This window comes from Bombina bombina, chromosome 9, assembly GCF_027579735.1.
Source record: "Bombina bombina isolate aBomBom1 chromosome 9, aBomBom1.pri, whole genome shotgun sequence".
NCBI lineage: Eukaryota > Metazoa > Chordata > Amphibia > Anura > Bombinatoridae > Bombina > Bombina bombina.
The window spans coordinates 219,431,730-219,450,835 of NC_069507.1; the positions used below are offsets into that span (position 1 = coordinate 219,431,730).

Below are 19,106 nucleotides of genomic sequence, written 5' to 3' on the forward strand. Positions count from 1 at the left end.
ATGTATTCTTTCTTTCTGTTCACATGGCATAAGAATTTTGTGTCATGTAGCGGTTGATGTTTTGTCTCGATATTTTTTAACCCCTTTGCCACTGTGTAAAAAAAAAAAAAAAAAGGGTTTAAGAAATAAAAAAAAATCAAAACATCAAGTACTGGGCTAGTCTTATCTTACAGTCTATCCTCATCTCTCGACACTTCTTACTTTTTTCTCTCTCTGCTGCCACTATGGTGATTTTGGGAACCAGCATCTGTTTGCGTAGTAAGGTAAATTCAGCCTGCTCACTCTTGTAGTTGGATTTGTTCATCCAGATGTGTGTTTGCAATACGGGGGTGTTGGCTTGTGTGTGTGCAATACGGCGGTGTTGGCTTGTGTGTGTGCAATACGGCGGTGTTGGCTTGTGTGTGTGTGCAATACGGCGGTGTTGGCTTGTGTGTGTGCAATACGGCGTGTGTTGGCTTGTGTGTGTGTGCAATACGGCGGTGTTGGCTTGTGTGTGTGCAATACGGCGGTGTTGGCTTGTGTGTGTGCGCAAATGTGACCGAGTGATAGGAAGTGGGATGATTGGTCAAAGTGTTCGACTGGAATAGATGTAATGTGTGTAAATGAGAACTTTACAAACTTGCAACAACCTCTGTGAATTTCACTCATGAACAAATTGTTATAAGTGACTGGTATTTTAAGTTGTTTGTTTATATTTTTTATCCATTGCTCCCTGTAGGTTTGAAATTGATTTACTGTTGTCGTGTAATATTCAACCATAGTATAACTAATAAACTGTACTCTGATTGGATAGTGTTGACTATCAGTCTTGCAGCCATCTTTGCTTATTGGTTCAAGAGTATTGATATACAATTATATAAAGTTAAGGAAAATCTTACAGCACATAGTTTTATTGACTTAGGGCTAGATTTATTAACACTGAGGTGTACAGGGGCGCGTATACGCGCCCCTGTACGCCTCAGCTCGCCTGTGGCGGGGCGAAATTACCTGCAGGTATTCGCCATTGCACACGAGCACAATTTTGCACTCGCGTGCAATCCCGCGTGGGCAGGAGCTGTCAATCTCCTTGGTTGGACTCGACCAAGGAGATTGAATTTCGCCACCTTAGAGGTGGTAAAGAGCTTAGGGAAGCAGCTTGATAAATCAGCTTGATAAATCACGACGAGCAAGTTCTTGTGAGAACTTGCAGCCATAGGGGCTTGATAAATCGAGCCCTTAAAGTTACATGAAACTCAAATTTTTTATTTCATGATTCAGATAGAGAATACAATTTTAAGCAACTTTCCAATTTACTTCTATTATCTAATTTTGCTTCAGCCTCTTGGAATCCTTTGTGGAATAAGCAGCAATGCACCACTGGGAGCTAGTTGAAAACCAATGACAAGAGGCATATATATATGCAGTCACTATTTAGAAGCTACTTAGTCTACCTAGGTATACATTTCAACAAAGGATTTTAAGAGAACAAAACAAATTAGATAATTGAAGTAATTTGGAAAGTTGTTCAAAATCACTAGATCTATTTGAATTCTGAAAGAAAAAGATGTGGGCTTTATGTCCCTTTAAAAGGACATGAAATGCCTAGTCTTGTAGCAACTCAACATACCACCTGAATATGCTGCCTTTTTGAATACATTAACAGATTATTTGCTACAATTGTTTTCATTAGCCAGATTATCCCCCCCCCCCCCCCATCTGGATTTATTACCAGAGTAGACACAGCAACATTTGTACTATCTCTATGGTTGAGGTCAATAAGGATCATATATAAATAAGCTTGTACAGTGAACAAACAGTGACTGTGCATAATGTTGCAGGGTTAGGCTTGTAAATGTAGTTCCGATTCTCAGTGGAACTGAAATCCTACCTTTTTAGAGTTAAATTACAGAAAAAAAGGCAATGTAAAGTATGTTTCAACTTTATCATCATTATTATCATTATTATGCTTAATTAAACATTTTATATCACAAAGTGTTTATACTTTGTTAATCTGTGTGATCATTTTGTCAGCTGATATAAAAAAGTAATATAGATTCAAACAAAAATTTGTATTTTAATCTGTTTATAGTCAGAAAAATATAATTTACAGATTTGCATAACATTTCATACATGCATACGTAGTACAGCTGAGGATGTTTATTCATTTCACTGTTGTCAGCCAGTTAGTTACTAAATTTGAGGAATACAGAATAATCCATTTCCTGCTATTTTTAATCCCAATTTAAAAGGATATTCAAGTGCAAAAATTGTATGCTCTAATTTGTTAGAGCGTATGTGATTTTTGTACCATTGATACCCCAACTTTGTGTTTAACCCCTGCAAAGGTTTTAAACACACAAAATGCTGCTTGGGATCCTCGGAGCACTGCTGGTCTTGAGCAGTAAACCCCTTGTGAGCTCTGCCAAACACTAGCTGTGAATCAAGCTTCAGTATGAAGTACATCACATCCTTCTCTATGCACGCTAATATAAGGCCACTGTCAAGCCCTCAGAGTCCAAAACAGCAAAATTAGGCATCACTATAATATTCTTAAAAGACCTTTATGTACTTATATGACCCAGGCATTAAGGAATAAAGTATAAGGGTTAATAAGGTAGAATCCGTAGTTTCTTATATACTATAAGTGCAATTATTATTGACAATCACTTTTTGCACTTATCGAGGGGTAATTGCACTGAGAAGATTCATTTTACATAGGGAGCAACAAAAAGAGTGCTTAGCCCCTCATTATAATGAGAACAAACTAGTTGTGTGAATTAAAAATAGAGTGAATTGAATATTTCTATTCACAGTCTCACTTTATTAAACAGAATAAAGACACACAAATTAAAAACACTTAAAGTCTGCTGCCATCTGATAACCAGTGGGAAATATTAAATACTGAGAGATGAATTGCTGAAAATAATACTCCTGGTTAACTATAGTTACGATAAAGCGAAGTTAAGATTGATGCTGGGGTGATGTGAATACATCAATTACCTATCTGTATCATTTAAGCATCTAGGGAAACAGTCATACAGGATCCCTGTTTTTATCTCAACTAAACTCCTATAGCGGGAGCCTTATACTGAAGGAGTAATGCATAACCTTAAAATAAAAACCGGAGTAAAGTGACAGTCAACGCCAGAATTTTTGTTGTTTTAAAAGATAGATAATCCCTTTATTACCCATTCCCCAGCTTTGCATAACCAACACTGTTATATTAATATACTTTTTTCCTCTGTGATTAACTTATATCTAAGCATCTTCTGACAGCCCCCTGATCACATGATTTTTTATTTATTATCTATCGACTTTCATTTTAGCCAATTAATGCAGTGTTTGCCACAATCCACGGGTGCGATCAAAATGTTATCTATAGGGTTTACATGAACTAGCTCTCCCCTGTTGTGAAAAGCAAATAAAAAATCATGTGATAATAAGCGGCCTTCAAGGGCTTAGAAATTATCATATGAGCCTTCCTAGGTTTAGCTTTCAACTAAAGAATACCAAGAGAACAAAGCAAAATTTGGTGATAAAAGTAAATTGGAAAGAGGTTTGAAACATGAAAGTTTTTTTGGACTTGACTGGCCCTTTAACGATTGCATACACAGAAATATAAATCAACCACACATTAACGTATTATACTGGCAAACAAAGTAAGCTGGTTAAAATGCGAGAGACAACGCTCTCAGTAACCGGACCCCTGAAACGTCTTTCACTGTCACGCTTCCTCAGAGGTGATACGTGCGGCCGTTTATTTGTGTCTTTTGTCAATTCACAGGCCACGTCATGCTCATCTGTTGGGTGAGGGAATAAAACAATATTTGGTTGGTTCTGGTAGGTGTCAATCAAGATGTATCACCAATATATTATATATATAATTTATTTATGCATAATCAGTCAACCAAAATATTGGCTTCATTCGCATTTCATACTCCATGGTAATAACAAATGCATCCATCTTTATATTTCAAGTTATGCTAATTCCGGAATATGTACATCTTTCTTTCATGTAATTAACAAGAGTCCATGAGCTAGTGACGTATGGGATATACATTCCTACCAGGAGGGGCAAAGTTTCCCAAACCTTAAAATGCCTATAAATACACCCCTCACCACACCCACAAATCAGTTTTTACAAACTTTGCCTCCAAGGGAGGTGGTGAAGTAAGTTTGTGCTAGATTCTACGTTGATATGCGCTCCGCAGCAAGTTGGAGCCCGGTTTTCCTCTCAGCGTGCAGTGAATGTCAGAGGGATGTGAGGAGAGTATTGCCTATTGAATGCAGTGATCTCCTTCTACGGGGTCTATTTCATAAGGTTCTCTGTTATCGGTCGTAGAGATTCATCTCTTACCTCCCTTTTCAGATCGACGATATACTCTTATATTTACCATTTCCTCTACTGATTCTCGTTTCAGTACTGGTTTGGCTTTCTACAAACATGTAGATGAGTGTCCTGGGGTAAGTAAGTCTTATTTTCTGTGACACTCTAAGCTATGGTTGGGCACTTTATTTATAAAGTTCTAAATATATGTATTCAAACATTTATTTGCCTTGACTCAGAATGTTCAACTTTCCTTATTTCCAGACAGTCAGTTTTATATTTGGGATTATGCTTTAATTATCATATTTTTCTTACCTCAAAAATTTGACTTTTTTCCCTGTGGGCTGTTAGGCTCGCGGGGGCTGAAAATGCTTCATTTTATTGCGTCATTCTTGGCGCGGACTTTTTTGGCGCAAAAATTCATTTCCGTTTCCGGCGTCATACGTGTCGCCGGAAGTTGCGTCATTTTTTTGACGTTATTTTGCGCCAAAAATGTCGGCGTTCCGGATGTGGCGTCATTTTTGGCGCCAAAAGCATTTAGGCGCCAAATAATGTGGGCGTCTTATTTGGCGCCAAAAAATATGGGCGTCGCTTTTTTCTCCACATTATTTCAGTCTCATTTTTCATTTGCTTCTGGTTGCTAGAAGCTTGATGTTTGGCATTTTTTTCCCATTCCTGAAACTGTCTTATAAGGAATTTGATCTATTTTGCTTTATATGTTGTTTTTTCTCTTACATATTGCAAGATGTCTCACGTTGCATCTGAGCCAGAAGATACTACAGGAAAACCTCTGCCTGCTGGATCTACCAAAGCTAAGTGTATCTGCTGTAAACTTTTGGTAGCTATTCCTCCAGCTGTTGTTTGTATTAAATGTCATGACAAACTTGTTAATGCAGATAATATTTCCTTTAGTGATGTACCATTGCCTGTTGCAGTTCCCTCAACATCTAAGGTGCAGAATGTTCCTGATAACATAAGAGATTTTGTTTCTGAATCCATAAAGAAGGCTTTGTCTGTTATTTCTCCTTCTAGTAAACGTAAAAAGTCTTTTAAATCTTCTCTCTCTACAGATGAATTTTTAAATGAACACCATCATTCTGATTCTTTGGACTCTTCTGGTTCAGAGGATTCTGTATCAGAGATTGATGCTGATAAATCTTCATATTTATTTAAGATGGAATTTATTCGCTCTTTACTTAAAGAAGTACTAATTGCTTTAGAAATAGAGGATTCTAGTCCTCTTGATACTAATTCTATTCGTTTGGATAAGGTTTTTAAAGCTCCTGCGGTTATTCCAGAAGTCTTTCCTGTTCCTAATGCTATTTCTGCAGTAATTGCTAAGGAATGGGATAGATTGGGTAATTCATTGGACATTAAATTACTTTCTTGGAAAGTTTTGTTCCTTTTGGCCATCTCTTCTGCTAGAAGAGTTTCTGAATTATCTGCTCTTTCGTGTGAGTCTCCTTTTCTGATTTTTCATCAGGATAAGGCGGTGTTGCGAACTTCTTTTGAATTTTTACCTAAAGTTGTGAATTCCAACAACATTAGTAGAGAAATTGTGGTTCCTTCATTATGTCCTAATCCTAAGAATTCTAAGGAGAAATCATTGCATTCTTTGGATGTTGTTAGAGCTTTGAAATATTATGTTGAAGCTACGAAATCTTTCCGTAAGACTTCTAGTCTATTTGTTATCTTTTCCGGTTCTAGGAAAGGCCAGAAAGCTTCTGCCATTTCTTTGGCATCTTGGTTGAAATCTTTAATTCATCTTGCCTATGTTGAGTCGGGTAAAATTCCGCCTCAAAGAATTACAGCTCATTCTACTAGGTCAGTTTCTACTTCCTGGGCGTTTAGGAATGAAGCTTCGGTTGACCAGATCTGCAAAGCAGCAACTTGGTCCTCTTTGCATACTTTTACTAAATTCTACCATTTTGATGTATTTTCTTCTTCTGAAGCAGTTTTTGGTAGAAAAGTTCTTCAGGCAGCGGTTTCAGTTTGAATCTTCTGCTTATGTTTTTTGTTAAACTTTATTTTGGGTGTGGATTATTTTCAGCAGGAATTGGCTGTCTTTATTTTATCCCTCCCTCTCTAGTGACTCTTGTGTGGAAAGATCCACATCTTGGGTAGTCATTATCCCATACGTCACTAGCTCATGGACTCTTGTTAATTACATGAAAGAAAACATAATTTATGTAAGAACTTACCTGATAAATTCATTTCTTTCATATTAACAAGAGTCCATGAGGCCCACCCTTTTTTGTGGTGGTTATGATTTTTTTGTATAAAGCACAATTATTCCAATTCCTTATTTTATATGCTTCGCACTTTTTTTCTTATCACCCCACTTCTTGGCTATTCGTTAAACTGATTTGTGGGTGTGGTGAGGGGTGTATTTATAGGCATTTTAAGGTTTGGGAAACTTTGCCCCTCCTGGTAGGAATGTATATCCCATACGTCACTAGCTCATGGACTCTTGTTAATATGAAAGAAATGAATTTATCAGGTAAGTTCTTACATAAATTATGTTTTTTCTCTATTTTGTAATCAGTTTCCTTATTTACGTTCATTATATAATTTTATATATAGATATAGAGAGAGAGACACATGATGTACGTATACAACAATAATAATTTTTTGTTTAATCTTTATTGTGCCGTAATACCTGCTAGTGGCACTGGCTACAATTTATGAATATTCTAATTACATAAAACTCAGATGCAACATATTTTATATAAGTTCGTTACATTTTCATGATCTAAATGCATCAATGATACATAGACTATCCAGTATTACACATGCAGATGTTTCCTAAAAGCATGCCGATCTGCCACAATGTAAGCATTGAGTTGCTAATATATTTAACACACAAAACAATTATAAATTCGCTACATATTTAAAGGATTACTTTCCTTTTTTTTTTAAGTCTAAAACGGAACATAGATTTTGCATATAAAATATGATATAAATGTAAAGTACCTTCTTATTGTTTGTAACGAAGCTCCCTTTTGCCGTAAAAGTATATTTTATTTTATGGCCATGACATCACGTCATCCAGCCCACAAATGTGGGCCGTCTAAGGGCTAACAAACTCGCCAATCATATCTCTTGATTTTGCATATTAGTTACATATATTATTGGCATTCAACGCATGCGCAATAACATTTCCTTTCTCTCGCATGCGCGCATTGGGGCACTCAAGCCAAGATGATAGCTGACAGGACGATGACATTAACTGCGAAGTCTATGATGTGGCGCTAACTCGCGCATGCGCAATGCGTCTCAGAGTCGCCATGTTCCAACTGCAGTTGTCAGCCCGGATTGGGAATCCGTAACGGCAGACAACTAAGTGGGTTTGGAAAAATTCATTATTTCAAAATGATATATTGTTTAAACGGTGCATATTTAATATAGCATCCCAATTACAAAAATGTTTATTTACATGTATACTTGTGTGACATACCCATTACAAATCTGACTACAGTGTCCCTTTAAGATCTGCAATATAGCAATGCCGTAAATAGCAAATATTATATATGCAAATATCTCTTAGGAATATACTGATCTGTTGTGATGTAAGCACTAAAGTTACAAATATACTTCTTACATAAAATGATTTACGAAGCATCTAAAAACACTTTTATGCAACAGCTGATAGCTTACAAATACAAAACAGTAATTCAAATATATCTGTATTACTATTGGCTGATACATATTGACACCTACCAGAACCAACCAAACATTGTTTTACTCCCTCACCCAACCAATGAGCATGATGTGGAGTGACCTGTGAATTGATAAAAGACCCAAACAAACGTCCGGTGCGTATAACTTCTAAGGAAGCGTGACAGTGAAACACGTGTCAGGGGTCCGGTTACTGAGAGCGTTGTCTCTCGCATTTTAACCAGCTTACTCTGACAGTATAATATGTTAATCTGTGGTTGATTTATATTTCTGTGTATGCGGCCGTTAACTCAGGTTATTATATTAAGGTTATGCACGGCTCCTTCAGTATAAGGCAAGATAACTGTTAAAACAACTTACGCTATGGAAGGCGTTTAGTTGAGATAAAAACAGGGATCCTGTATGACTGTTTCCCTAGATGCTTAAATGATACAAATAGGTATTTGATGTATTCACATCACCCCAGCATCAATCTGAACTTCGCTTTATCGTAACTATAGTTAACCAGGAGTATTATTTTCAGCGATCCATCTCTTAGTATGTAATATTTTCCACTGATTATCAGATGGGATAGTAACCCCCCCCCAAAAAAAAATAAATAAATAAATAAATTATGATTCAGATAGAACATACAATTTTAAACAACTTTCCAATTTACTTCTTTTATCATATTTTCTTCATTCTCTTGTTATCCATTGCTGAAGGGACACCATTGCACTACTGACAGGAAGCTGAAAATATCTATTTAGCCAATCACAAGAGACAAATGTGTGCAGGCACCAATAAGCAGCTAGCTCCCACTAGTGTTTGATATGCGTGTTCATTTTTTAACAAGGGATACTAAGAGAACGAAGCACATTTGGAAATAGAAGTGAATTTAAAAGTGTCTTAAAATTACATGATCTATCTGAATCATGCAAGTTTAATTGTGACTTTCCTATCCCTTTAAGTGTTTTTAATTTGTGTCTTTATTCTGTTTTATAAAGTGAGATTGTGAATAGAAATATTCAATTCACCCTATCTTTAATTCACAACTAGTTTCTACTCTCATTATTATGAGGGGCTAGCACTTCCCTTTGCAACTGATGTAAAAGGAAGAAATAAAGGTATTTAAGACTATTACAGAGCTGCTGGATTTTGTTGTTTTAATCACTAGCTGTGTTCATCCAGCAGTGCTATGTGTTGCGAACAGGACTTTAACTATGTGTTTAACCTTTTTGTAATTTTTGGACTAGAATATCCCCTTTAAACAGTTTCAAAGTGCCATAAATGCTTCAAGTAAAAATGATGATTATATAAATGACAAACTTTAAGGGGCATGTGACCAGCTTCCAATACGACAATAGGTCATGTGTTTTTGCATCCAGTACGTGGTCTAAATGCTGCTGGTCATGTGGCACAGGACTCACCTGCACTTCAATCATGACAAGAATTGAATGCATGTGCACACAACCTATGACTATCACCTTGGATGAAAATGTTAAAGGGATAGTCTAGATAAAATTAGACTTTCATGATTCAGATAGAGCAGCAACGTTCTAATTTACTCCTATTATCAATTTTCTTCGTTCTCTTGATATCTTTATTTGAATGTAAGCATAGGAGCTGGCCCATTTTTGATTCAGCACCTGGGTAGTGTTTGTTAATTGGTGGCTACATTTAGACACCAATCAGAAAGTGCTACCCAGGTGCCGAACCGAAAATGGGCTGACTCCTAAGCTTACATTCTTGCTTTTTCAAATAAAGATACCAAGAGAACGAAGACAATTTGATAATAGGAGTAAATTAGAAAGTTGCTTAAAATTGCTTGTTCTATCTGAATCATGAAAGTTTAATTTTGACTAGACTATCCCTTTAATTTAACCTCTTGAGTGCTAACGACGGCTCTGAGCCGTCGCAGTTTCCCACTCTGGTGCTAACGACGGCTCAGAGCCGTCACTAGCACTCTTCCACCTTGAGGGAGATCTGGGGGCTCCCACCCGCTCCTACCCCGGTGATCAGGCCTGCATAGTGACAGGCATCGCTGGGGCTTCACGTTTTGAGTGGTGACGTCACGCGCAACTTTATTAAAAATTTACAATACAAAGTATAGGGAAATGGGGCATGCTGCTTAGAAGCCTGTATCTCAGGCATCTAAACAGCTACAGACCCCCAAGACCCACCGTTGGAAAGGTAATCACCTAGCCTTTACAACAGTGTAAGTCTTGGGGATCTGAAAAAAAAAATACAAAAGTTAAAAAAAAAAACTTAATCCACCTTAGCACCCAGGTGGGAAAGTGCTTAGCACTCAAAGGGAACCACAAAGCACAGTAGAAAAGCATAATCTATAAATACATAAAACAATGCAAAATCACATAGTTTGAATTTTACATGAGTAGTAGAGTTTTTTTTCTTTTCCTAAGAAATTTTAGTTTGATTTTCCTTCCTACTGCATCATGTGACTGCCATCAGCCAATCACATATACGTATCTACTGTGAGTCTTGCACATGCTCAGTAGGAGCTGGGGCCTCCAGAAAGTGTACATATACAAAAATATTGGGCATATTTAGATAATTGATGTGAACTGGAAAGTTATTTCAAATTGTGTTCTCTATCTGAAACCTGAAAGTTTATTTTTGACTTTTTAGTGGTCCTTTAGTGGGACAGTTGACATCTTATTGCAGCATTTCACCAATAGATTGAAATGTCAAAATGGATTAAATATTATTAGAACAGATTAATATTCTGCTTTCTGCAAGTGTTTTCAATAGTTAAACTCCACCCACCACTTTCTTTATTTGGAGGAACCAATAGGGCTTTGAGTCTGGAGAAGAAATCGCTTGCCACTGTCATTGTATTAACAAAATCTTGATTATTTTGCTTAAACTGATAAATAGGGACATATATGTGGCAAGGTTAGTCTTGTTACGCCTGGCGTGCTTTTTTCAGTTTTTAGTACAGGAAAATCCAACTTTCAGGCTTAGGATAAGGGTGTAAATGAAATAATGAAAGTGTTTTGCTAAATTGTTTTCTGGGCATAATTAAAGGGACACTCAAGTTAAAATGTAAACGGTCAGGATTCAGATAGAGAATGCCACTTTCCAATTTACTTCCATTAACAAAATGTGCTCAGTCTTTTTATATTTACACTTTTTTTAGTCTCCGGCTCCTACTGAGCATGTGCAAGATTCACAGAATATACGTATATACATTTGTGATTGGCTGAAAAAAAACCCTAATTTTAAATTCAGACTAAGTGCTATTGCAATTGTCTTGTTATCATTCATTTGTTGATTATGCAAATCTACTGTATTTACTGGTTCTTTAAAGGGACCTAAAACCCACAAATTTTCTTTTGTGATTCAAGTAGAGCATACAATTTTAAACCGCTTTCTAATTTACTTCCTTTAATTTGCTTCATTCTCGTGTTATCCTTTGTTGAAGAAGCAGTATTGAACTACTGGGAGCTAGCTGATCACATTGTATAAGCTAAGACCATGAGGCATATATGTGCAACCCCCAATCAACAGCTTCTGAGCCTAAAGTGTATTTCACAAATAAGAACCTTCATGGACTGTATCAATTTTATATTGTCTAAAAGGGATTGTCTAGACCGTTCCCCTACTGAGTGACACACTGACCCCAGGCATACAATTCAGCCTTCTATGGTTTGATGATCATTCTCAGGTTACTAAACTTGGGGTTGGTTTATCAAGCTGCGGCGAACAGGGGCTCTGAATTCTGCTGGTGGAATTCAGCAATGCACACAAGCGCTATTTTGCGCTTGCGTGCAATCCCGCCCCCTGCCCGCGCACAGCCAGTCATGGGCGGGCAGGATCTGTCAATCTCCCCGGTCGGACGGGACCGGGGAGATTGAAATTCGCCACCTTAGAGGTGGCAAAAGGTTAGGAAAGCAGCGATCTGATGACCACTGCTTGTTAAATACGGACTGCAGGTTCTCTTGTGAGAACCTGAAGATCTTAGCCTAAAGGCAGAGAAGCAATTCATTCTCAGGTTAATTTTCATGAAAAAAGTCTAAAGGGTTGTAAAGTCAAAATTTTCATGACTCGTATAGCACATGCAATTTTGATCAACTTTTCAATTAACTTATATTAGCTTATTTTATTTGTTCTGTTGGTATCCTTTATTGAAGAGCATACATAAGTAGGCTCCTTGAGCAGCGATAGACCACTAAGTATTGCTGCACATATATGCCTCTCTTCTATTGGCTCATTCCATGTGTTCAGCTGGCTCCCAGTAGTGTGTTGCTGCTCCTTCAACAAAGGATGCCAAGAGAATAAAGGGAATTTTATAATGTAAGTAAATTGGAAAGTTGTTTAAAATGGTATACTTTGTGTGAATCATCAAAGAAGCGGTTTGAATCTCATGTGCCTTTAAGTGGATGTAAACTGAAACTAGAAGGAAAGGCATGTTTGTGCACAGATGGTTTATACATGAACACTAGCTGTGAAATGTATGTGTCTGTGCTTTATTTGTGCCTGATGATTGTGTCTGTGAGTGTGTATTCGGTGATTGTGTCTGTGAGTGTGCATTTGTTGATTGTGTCGGTGCATGTGACTTGGTGTGTGTGTGTGCATTTGGTGAATGTGTTTGTGCATGTAACTTGGTGTGTGTATTTGGTGAATGTGTTTGTGTATGTGACTATTGCTGTCTGCATTTGGTGAATGTGTTTGTGCATGTGACTCGGGGTGTGTGTGTGTGTGCATTTGGTGATTGTGTTTGTGCATGTGACTATTGCTATCTGCGTTTGAATGCATTTGTGCATGTGACATGGTGTGTGCATTTGGTGATTGTGTTTGTGCATGTAACTATTGCTGTCTGTGTTTTGGTGAATGTGTTTGTGTGTGCATTTGGTGAATGTGTTTGTGCATGTGACTTGGTGTGTGTATGTGCAATTGGTGATTGTGTTTGTGTATGTTTATACATGTGTTTGTGCATGTGACTATTGCTGTCTGTGCATTTGGTGAATGTGTTTGTGCATGTGACTTGGTGTGTGTGTGCGCATTTGGTGAATGTGTTTGTGTGTGTGACTTGGTGTGTGTGTGTGCATTTGGTGATTGTGTTTGTGTATGTTTATACATGTGTGTGAATATTTGTGTGTTTGGTGATTGTGATTCTGCATTTGGTGGTTGCTTTTGTCATGGATGCGTTTGTGTTTGTGGGTGTTGCATGTGCATTATTGTGTTTGTGTCTGCTTGTTGTATGCGTGTGATTGTGCTTGTCTCCGTGGTTGATGGATATATGTGATTATTTTTGTCTGTGTGTGTGTGCATACCACGTGTGATTATGCTTGGATTTGTGCGTATCACGTGTGATTGTACTTGGATCTGTGCTTGTCACGTGTGATTGTGCTTGGGTCTGTGCGTGTCACATGTGATAGTGCTCGAGTCTGTGTGTGAATGTGCTTGGGTAAGTGTGTGTTGCATATATGTTCTTGGGTCTGTGCGTGTCACGTGTGTATGTGCTTGGGTCTGTGCATGTCACATGTGATTATGCTTGCGTCTGTGAGTGTCACATGTTTGATTGTGCTTGGGTAAGTGCGTGTTGCATATATGTGCTTGGGTCTGTGCGTGTGTTTGTGCTTGGGTGTCACATGTTTGATTGTGCTTGGGTAAGTGTGTGTTGCATATATGTGTTTGGGTCTGTGAGTGTCACATGTTTGATTGTGCTTGGGTAAGTGCGTGTTGCATATATGTGCTTGGGTCTGTGCGTGTGTTTGTGCTTGGGTAAGTGTGTGTCACATGCAGTTATGGTAGGATAAGTGCGTGTTGCATATATGTGCTTGGGTAAGTTTGTGTCTCGTGTGATTGTGTAAGTGCGTGTCGTGTGTGATTTTGCTTCGTTACGTGTGTGTTGCATACATGTGCTTAGGTCTGTGCGTGACACATGTGATTGTGCTTGGGTACGTATGTGTTGCATACATGTGCTTAGGTCTGTGCGTGTCGCGTGTGATTGTGCTTGTGTACATGTGTGTTGCATATATGTGCTTGGGTAAGTGTGTGTGTCACGTGTGAATGTGCTGGATATGTGTGTGTTGCATATATGTACTTCGGTAAGTTTGTGTCTCGTGTGATTGTGCTTGGGTAAAGTGCGTGTCGTGTGTGATTTTGCTTTGGTACGTGTGTGTTGCATATATGTGCTTAGGTCTGTGCGTGACGCATGTGATTGTGCTTGGGTACCTGTGTGTTGCATACATGTGCTTAGGTCTGTGCGTGTGATTGTGCTTGGGTACGTGTGTGTTGCATATATGTGCTTGGGTAAGTGTGTGTGTCACGTGTGAATGTGCTGGATAAGTGCGTGTTGCATATATGTGCTTGGGTAAGTGTGTGTGTCACGTGTGAATGTGCTGGATAAGTGCGTGTTGCATACATGTGCATGGGTAAGTGTGTGTGTCACGTGTGAATGTGCTGGATAAGTGCGTGTTGCATACATGTGCATGGGTAAGTGTGTGTGTCACGTGTGAATGTGCTGGATAAGTGCATGTTGCATATATGTGCTTAGATCTGTGCGTGACGCATGTGATTGTGCTTGGGTACTAATAGAAACATAGAAACATAGATATTGACGGCAGATAAGAGCCATAGGCCCAGCAAGTCTGCCCGACCTTACCTAACAGTATAAACTTATCTAGTTCGTAGGATAGCCCTATGCTTGTGCCATGCATTTTTAAAGTCCCCCACAGGGTACCTGTGTGTTGCATACATGTGCTTAGGTCTGTGCGTGACACATGTGATTGTGCTTGGGTACGTATGTGTTGCATACATGTGCTTAGGTCTGTGCGTGTGATTGTGCTTGGGTACGTGTGTGTTGCATATATGTGCTTGGGTAAGTGTGTGTGTCACGTGTGAATGTGCTGGATAAGTGCGTGTTGCATATATGTGCTTGGGTAAGTGTGTGTGTCACGTGTGAATGTGCTGGATAAGTGCGTGTTGCATACATGTGCTTAGGTCTGTGCGTGTGATTGTGCTTGGGTACATGTGTGTTGCATATATGTGCTTGGGTAAGTGTGTGTGTCACGTGTGAATGTGCTGGATAAGTGCGTGTTGCATATATGTGCTTGGGTAAGTGTGTGTGTCACGTGTGAATGTGCTGGATAAGTGCGTGTTGCATATATGTGCTTGGGTAAGTGTGTGTGTCACGTGTGAATGTGCTGGATAAGTGCGTGTTGCATATATGTACTTGGGTAAGTGTGTGTGTCACGTGTGAATGTGCTGGATAAGTGTGTGTTGCATATATGTGCTTGGGTAAGTGTGTGTGTCACGTGTGAATGTGCTGGATAAGTGCGTGTTGCATATATGTACTTGGGTAAGTGTGTGTGTCACGTGTGAATGTGCTGGATAAGTGTGTGTTGCATATATGTGCTTGGGTAAGTGTGTGTGTCACGTGTGAATGTGCTGGATAAGTGCGTGTTGCATACATGTGCTTGGGTAAGTGTGTGTGTCACGTGTGAATGTGCTGGATAAGTGCGTGTTGCATATATGTGCATGGGTAAGTGTGTGTGTCACGTGTGAATGTGCTGGATAAGTGCGTGTTGCATACATGTGCTTGGGTAAGTGTGTGTGTCACGTGTGAATGTGCTGGATAAGTGCGTGTTGCATATATGTGCATGGGTAAGTGTGTGTGTCACGTGTGAATGTGCTGGATAAGTGCGTGTTGCATATATGTGCATGGGTAAGTGTGTGTGTCACGTGTGAATGTGCTGGATAAGTGCGTGTTGCATACATGTGCATGGGTAAGTGTGTGTGTCACGTGTGAATGTGCTGGATAAGTGCGTGTTGCATATATGTGGTTGTGTCTGTGTGTGCGCATTCATTATTAAATGCGTCTTTGGACCCCATCATAGTCTCCTATCACAGGATCTTTTCCTCCGGCCTTGCTTACCTCTCTCTTTTATGTTCCACCAGATCCGTCGGAGACCAAGAATGAGACTAACTCTCAACCCTTTTACTTGGAAGTAGCAATATACATTTCTGGTGGCTTGGTTATCATTATCATTGTGTTGTTTGGCTATTATTGTCATCATCGAACGGAAGCCAAAAAGAAGACCACTTTAAATCCTCCTTTGGTACATAAGCTCACCAAGCGAATCCCTCTCCACCGCCAGGTAACAGAAAGTAGATAAAGAGTTCCAAAACCTTTTACCCTAACCGCCGGCTACCATAAACAAAAATCTATACAGTCAGGGGGCAACACAATCTGTATTATAACAATCGTATGACCATATTTATAATTGTGTAAGCATAAATCGTATATATATAAGTGCAGCATAAACTTAAAGGGAAACTCATTATTTTCTTTCATGATTCAGATAGAGCTTACAATAAAATTAAAAATAAAAAAAAGTTTCCAATTCTATTATCAAATTAGCCTCGTTCTTATGCTATTCTTTGTTGAGGTAGTGCATGTGACTGGAACACTACATGCTGCCATTTAAGTTTCTTGAAAATGTTTATCATTGTTAAAAGTACTCTTGCAAAACTGCTGCTGTATAGTGCTCCAGATATGCGCATGCAGCCATGCACCTAGGCCTGCCTACCTACTTTTAAACAAAGGATACCAAAAGAGTGAAGAAAATTTGATATGAGAAAAATTTTACTTTTTTTTTTTATTTGTATGCAGTTTTATTAAAACATTAAAGTGAATTGGAAGTCATAATGAACCTTTCAGGATCCAGATAAACTGTACAATAAAAAATAAAATCCATTTCTTTATGAAATTTACTTTTATCCCCTTTGTTGAAATTAAACTTTTTTTTTTTTCTCCATGAGAGCACACCCTAAGTAGCCCTCAGGAGTGTGCATGTGTCTTAAGCACTATTTATGTAACATTATTGTATACACTACTGTCATATAGAGGTTGTGACAAGGTTACTCATGAGCCTACCTAGGTATGCTCTCATGGGACGCGCTAATTATCAAGAGGGTAGAGCAAAAAATTATGTAGATTTGATAAAATTAGTCAATCAGAATCACTCTATCTGAATCATGAAAATTGAATATTTAATGTCACCTTTGCACCTTGCAAGGAAATGGTTAACACACTGGAACTAATGGCTTAGACTTGCTTCCTGAATAAAGATAACACAAATATCTTATTTCAGTGTTTGGTTATTTCTTCACTTCTCACAGTAGAAGCCAATTCACCAATAAATTCAGCCCTGCGAACAGGAAAAACACCCACCCCAGAAACTCTGTACACTAGAGTTCTCTTTGCATAAATGTTTTGTAGATGATCCATTTATATAGCCCATCTAGGAGTGTTTTTATAGCAATGTATAGTTTTGCTTATTTTTTAAAAATATTGGGCTGTGACTACTTACCAAGTCCCAAAGTATCAAATGTAGACTTATGTCTACAGATTCCTGCTTGCTCTGTAATGGGTCTTTTCATATGTCCCAGCCTAACCTCATCAACAGTGCTAAATTGGGAGCTTCTAAGTAAGTCTGTAAAAGGTTTTATACTGGATTTTTATATCTGTGCATTTTCCTCTTTAAAGTAGTGTCTATTACATGCAGTTATATGAAAATTGGTGTACACTGTCCCTTTAAAGAACACTGTGGGATGCCGAGCATTTCTTTGGTTCGTGTCTCCTGTGTGTTACATTACTGCGGTATACTCCTTGTATGTTTGTTGTTTGCATCATGCAATTTTAAGCAACTTTCTAATTTAATCTTATTATCAATTTCTCTTCATTCTCTTGTTATCTTTATTTAAATGTAAGCTTAGAAGCCGGCCCATTTTTGGTTCAGCACCTGTGTAGTGCTTGCTGATGGGTGGCTACATTTAGACAACAATCAGAAAATGCTACCCAGGTGCTGAACCAAAAATGGTCCGGCTCCTATTCTTACATTCTTTCTTTTCAAACAAAGATAGCAAGAGAACAAAGAAAAAATAATAGGAATAAATTAGAAAGTTGCTAAAAATTGCATGCTCTGTCTGAATCGTGCAAGTTTAATTCTGACTAGACTATTACTTTAATGTGTTTCCAAGTTCTTGTTATACCAGCTGCAGAGTATAAAATGAGAGAACAATGGAAAATTAAAATTTTAGTACCTCTCGGTCACATCTCAGAGCATTTTTTTATCTAAACCTTATTGTTTACATGTAGCTGTTTGTAAACAATGTTATACACTCCAGCACTCCGCTAGTTCATATTCATTGGCAACTTGGCTCCTACTCTAAGAAAAAAGACACATTTCTTTTAAGCACAGTAAACTCAATTTCAGCACCAGACACAGTAGATGTATTTACCAAAACATTTTTTTAACTGGGCAATATTTGTTTAGTACGGCTGATCTTGGTATTTCACGCTGTAGAAGTGACCGTACTAGGTACCAGGTATGTTGGGAAGACGTCCTCCTCTAATAACACTCTTAACTATAAATAGATTTGTATAGAAGTCTCAAGATTGCAGTCACTTTGCTTTGTTTTAGGTGTCTGTGAATTTTTAATTTAAAGGGCAAGTTACAGGTAATGGAGATGATGTATGACATTTCTTCATGTGCACTACACACCTGTGCTGCAGGTTGATTTAGTTGAAACAATTTTTTATTGCAAAAACATATACACGGTGCTGCAGGTTGATTTAAAGGGACAGTGTACTGTAATATTATTTTTACCTTAATGTGTTTCCAATGACTTATTTTACCCGCTGAAGAGTATAAAATGTATACGTTTTTCCTTTTCGTTTATTTTTGTATTTGAAATAGCTGGTTTTGTTCTTTGAAACCACAACCCATCAAAATGGGTTGAACTTGCAGGAAAATCAGGTATCCTTAGTTTGTCACTTTCTGTACACACATGTTTTTATATTATCTCTGTAAACCAAACAAAGTCCAATACAATTAAAAATTAAAATTTTATTTATTCATCTCTTCTACCTCCTATTGGGGGTGTAATTTCTTCTGCTGACTGTGTACACAGGTTTTCTTTGTGATACCACAGGAAATATCAGCTATTTTAAGTGGCTAAATAAAGTAAAAGGAACTATTTGTAAACAATGTAATGCTCCCCCCAGCAGGTAAAATTAATCATTGGAAACAGATTAAAGCGGAGAAAATGTCAGGGTAAACTGCCCCTTTAAATATGAACAATGTATGCTGGAAAGCTGCATGGGAACAAA

The 19,106-nt window shown here is 38.1% G+C and overlaps 1 protein-coding gene across 6 annotated transcripts in view; it reads left to right on the forward strand.

The window, feature by feature from the left end:
* Positions 1-19,106, forward strand: part of FGFR2 (fibroblast growth factor receptor 2) — a 157,447-nt gene that overhangs the window by 105,605 nt on the left and 32,736 nt on the right. For 4 of the 6 annotated variants that reach the window (XM_053692646.1, XM_053692647.1, XM_053692648.1 and 1 more), the window contains one exon: positions 15,890-16,095. In XM_053692646.1, coding sequence (XP_053548621.1) covers positions 15,890-16,095 — 206 coding nt within the window. The remainder of the gene's footprint in view (positions 1-15,889; positions 16,096-19,106) is intronic. The other 2 variants (XM_053692649.1, XM_053692651.1) reach the window with 1 other exon arrangement.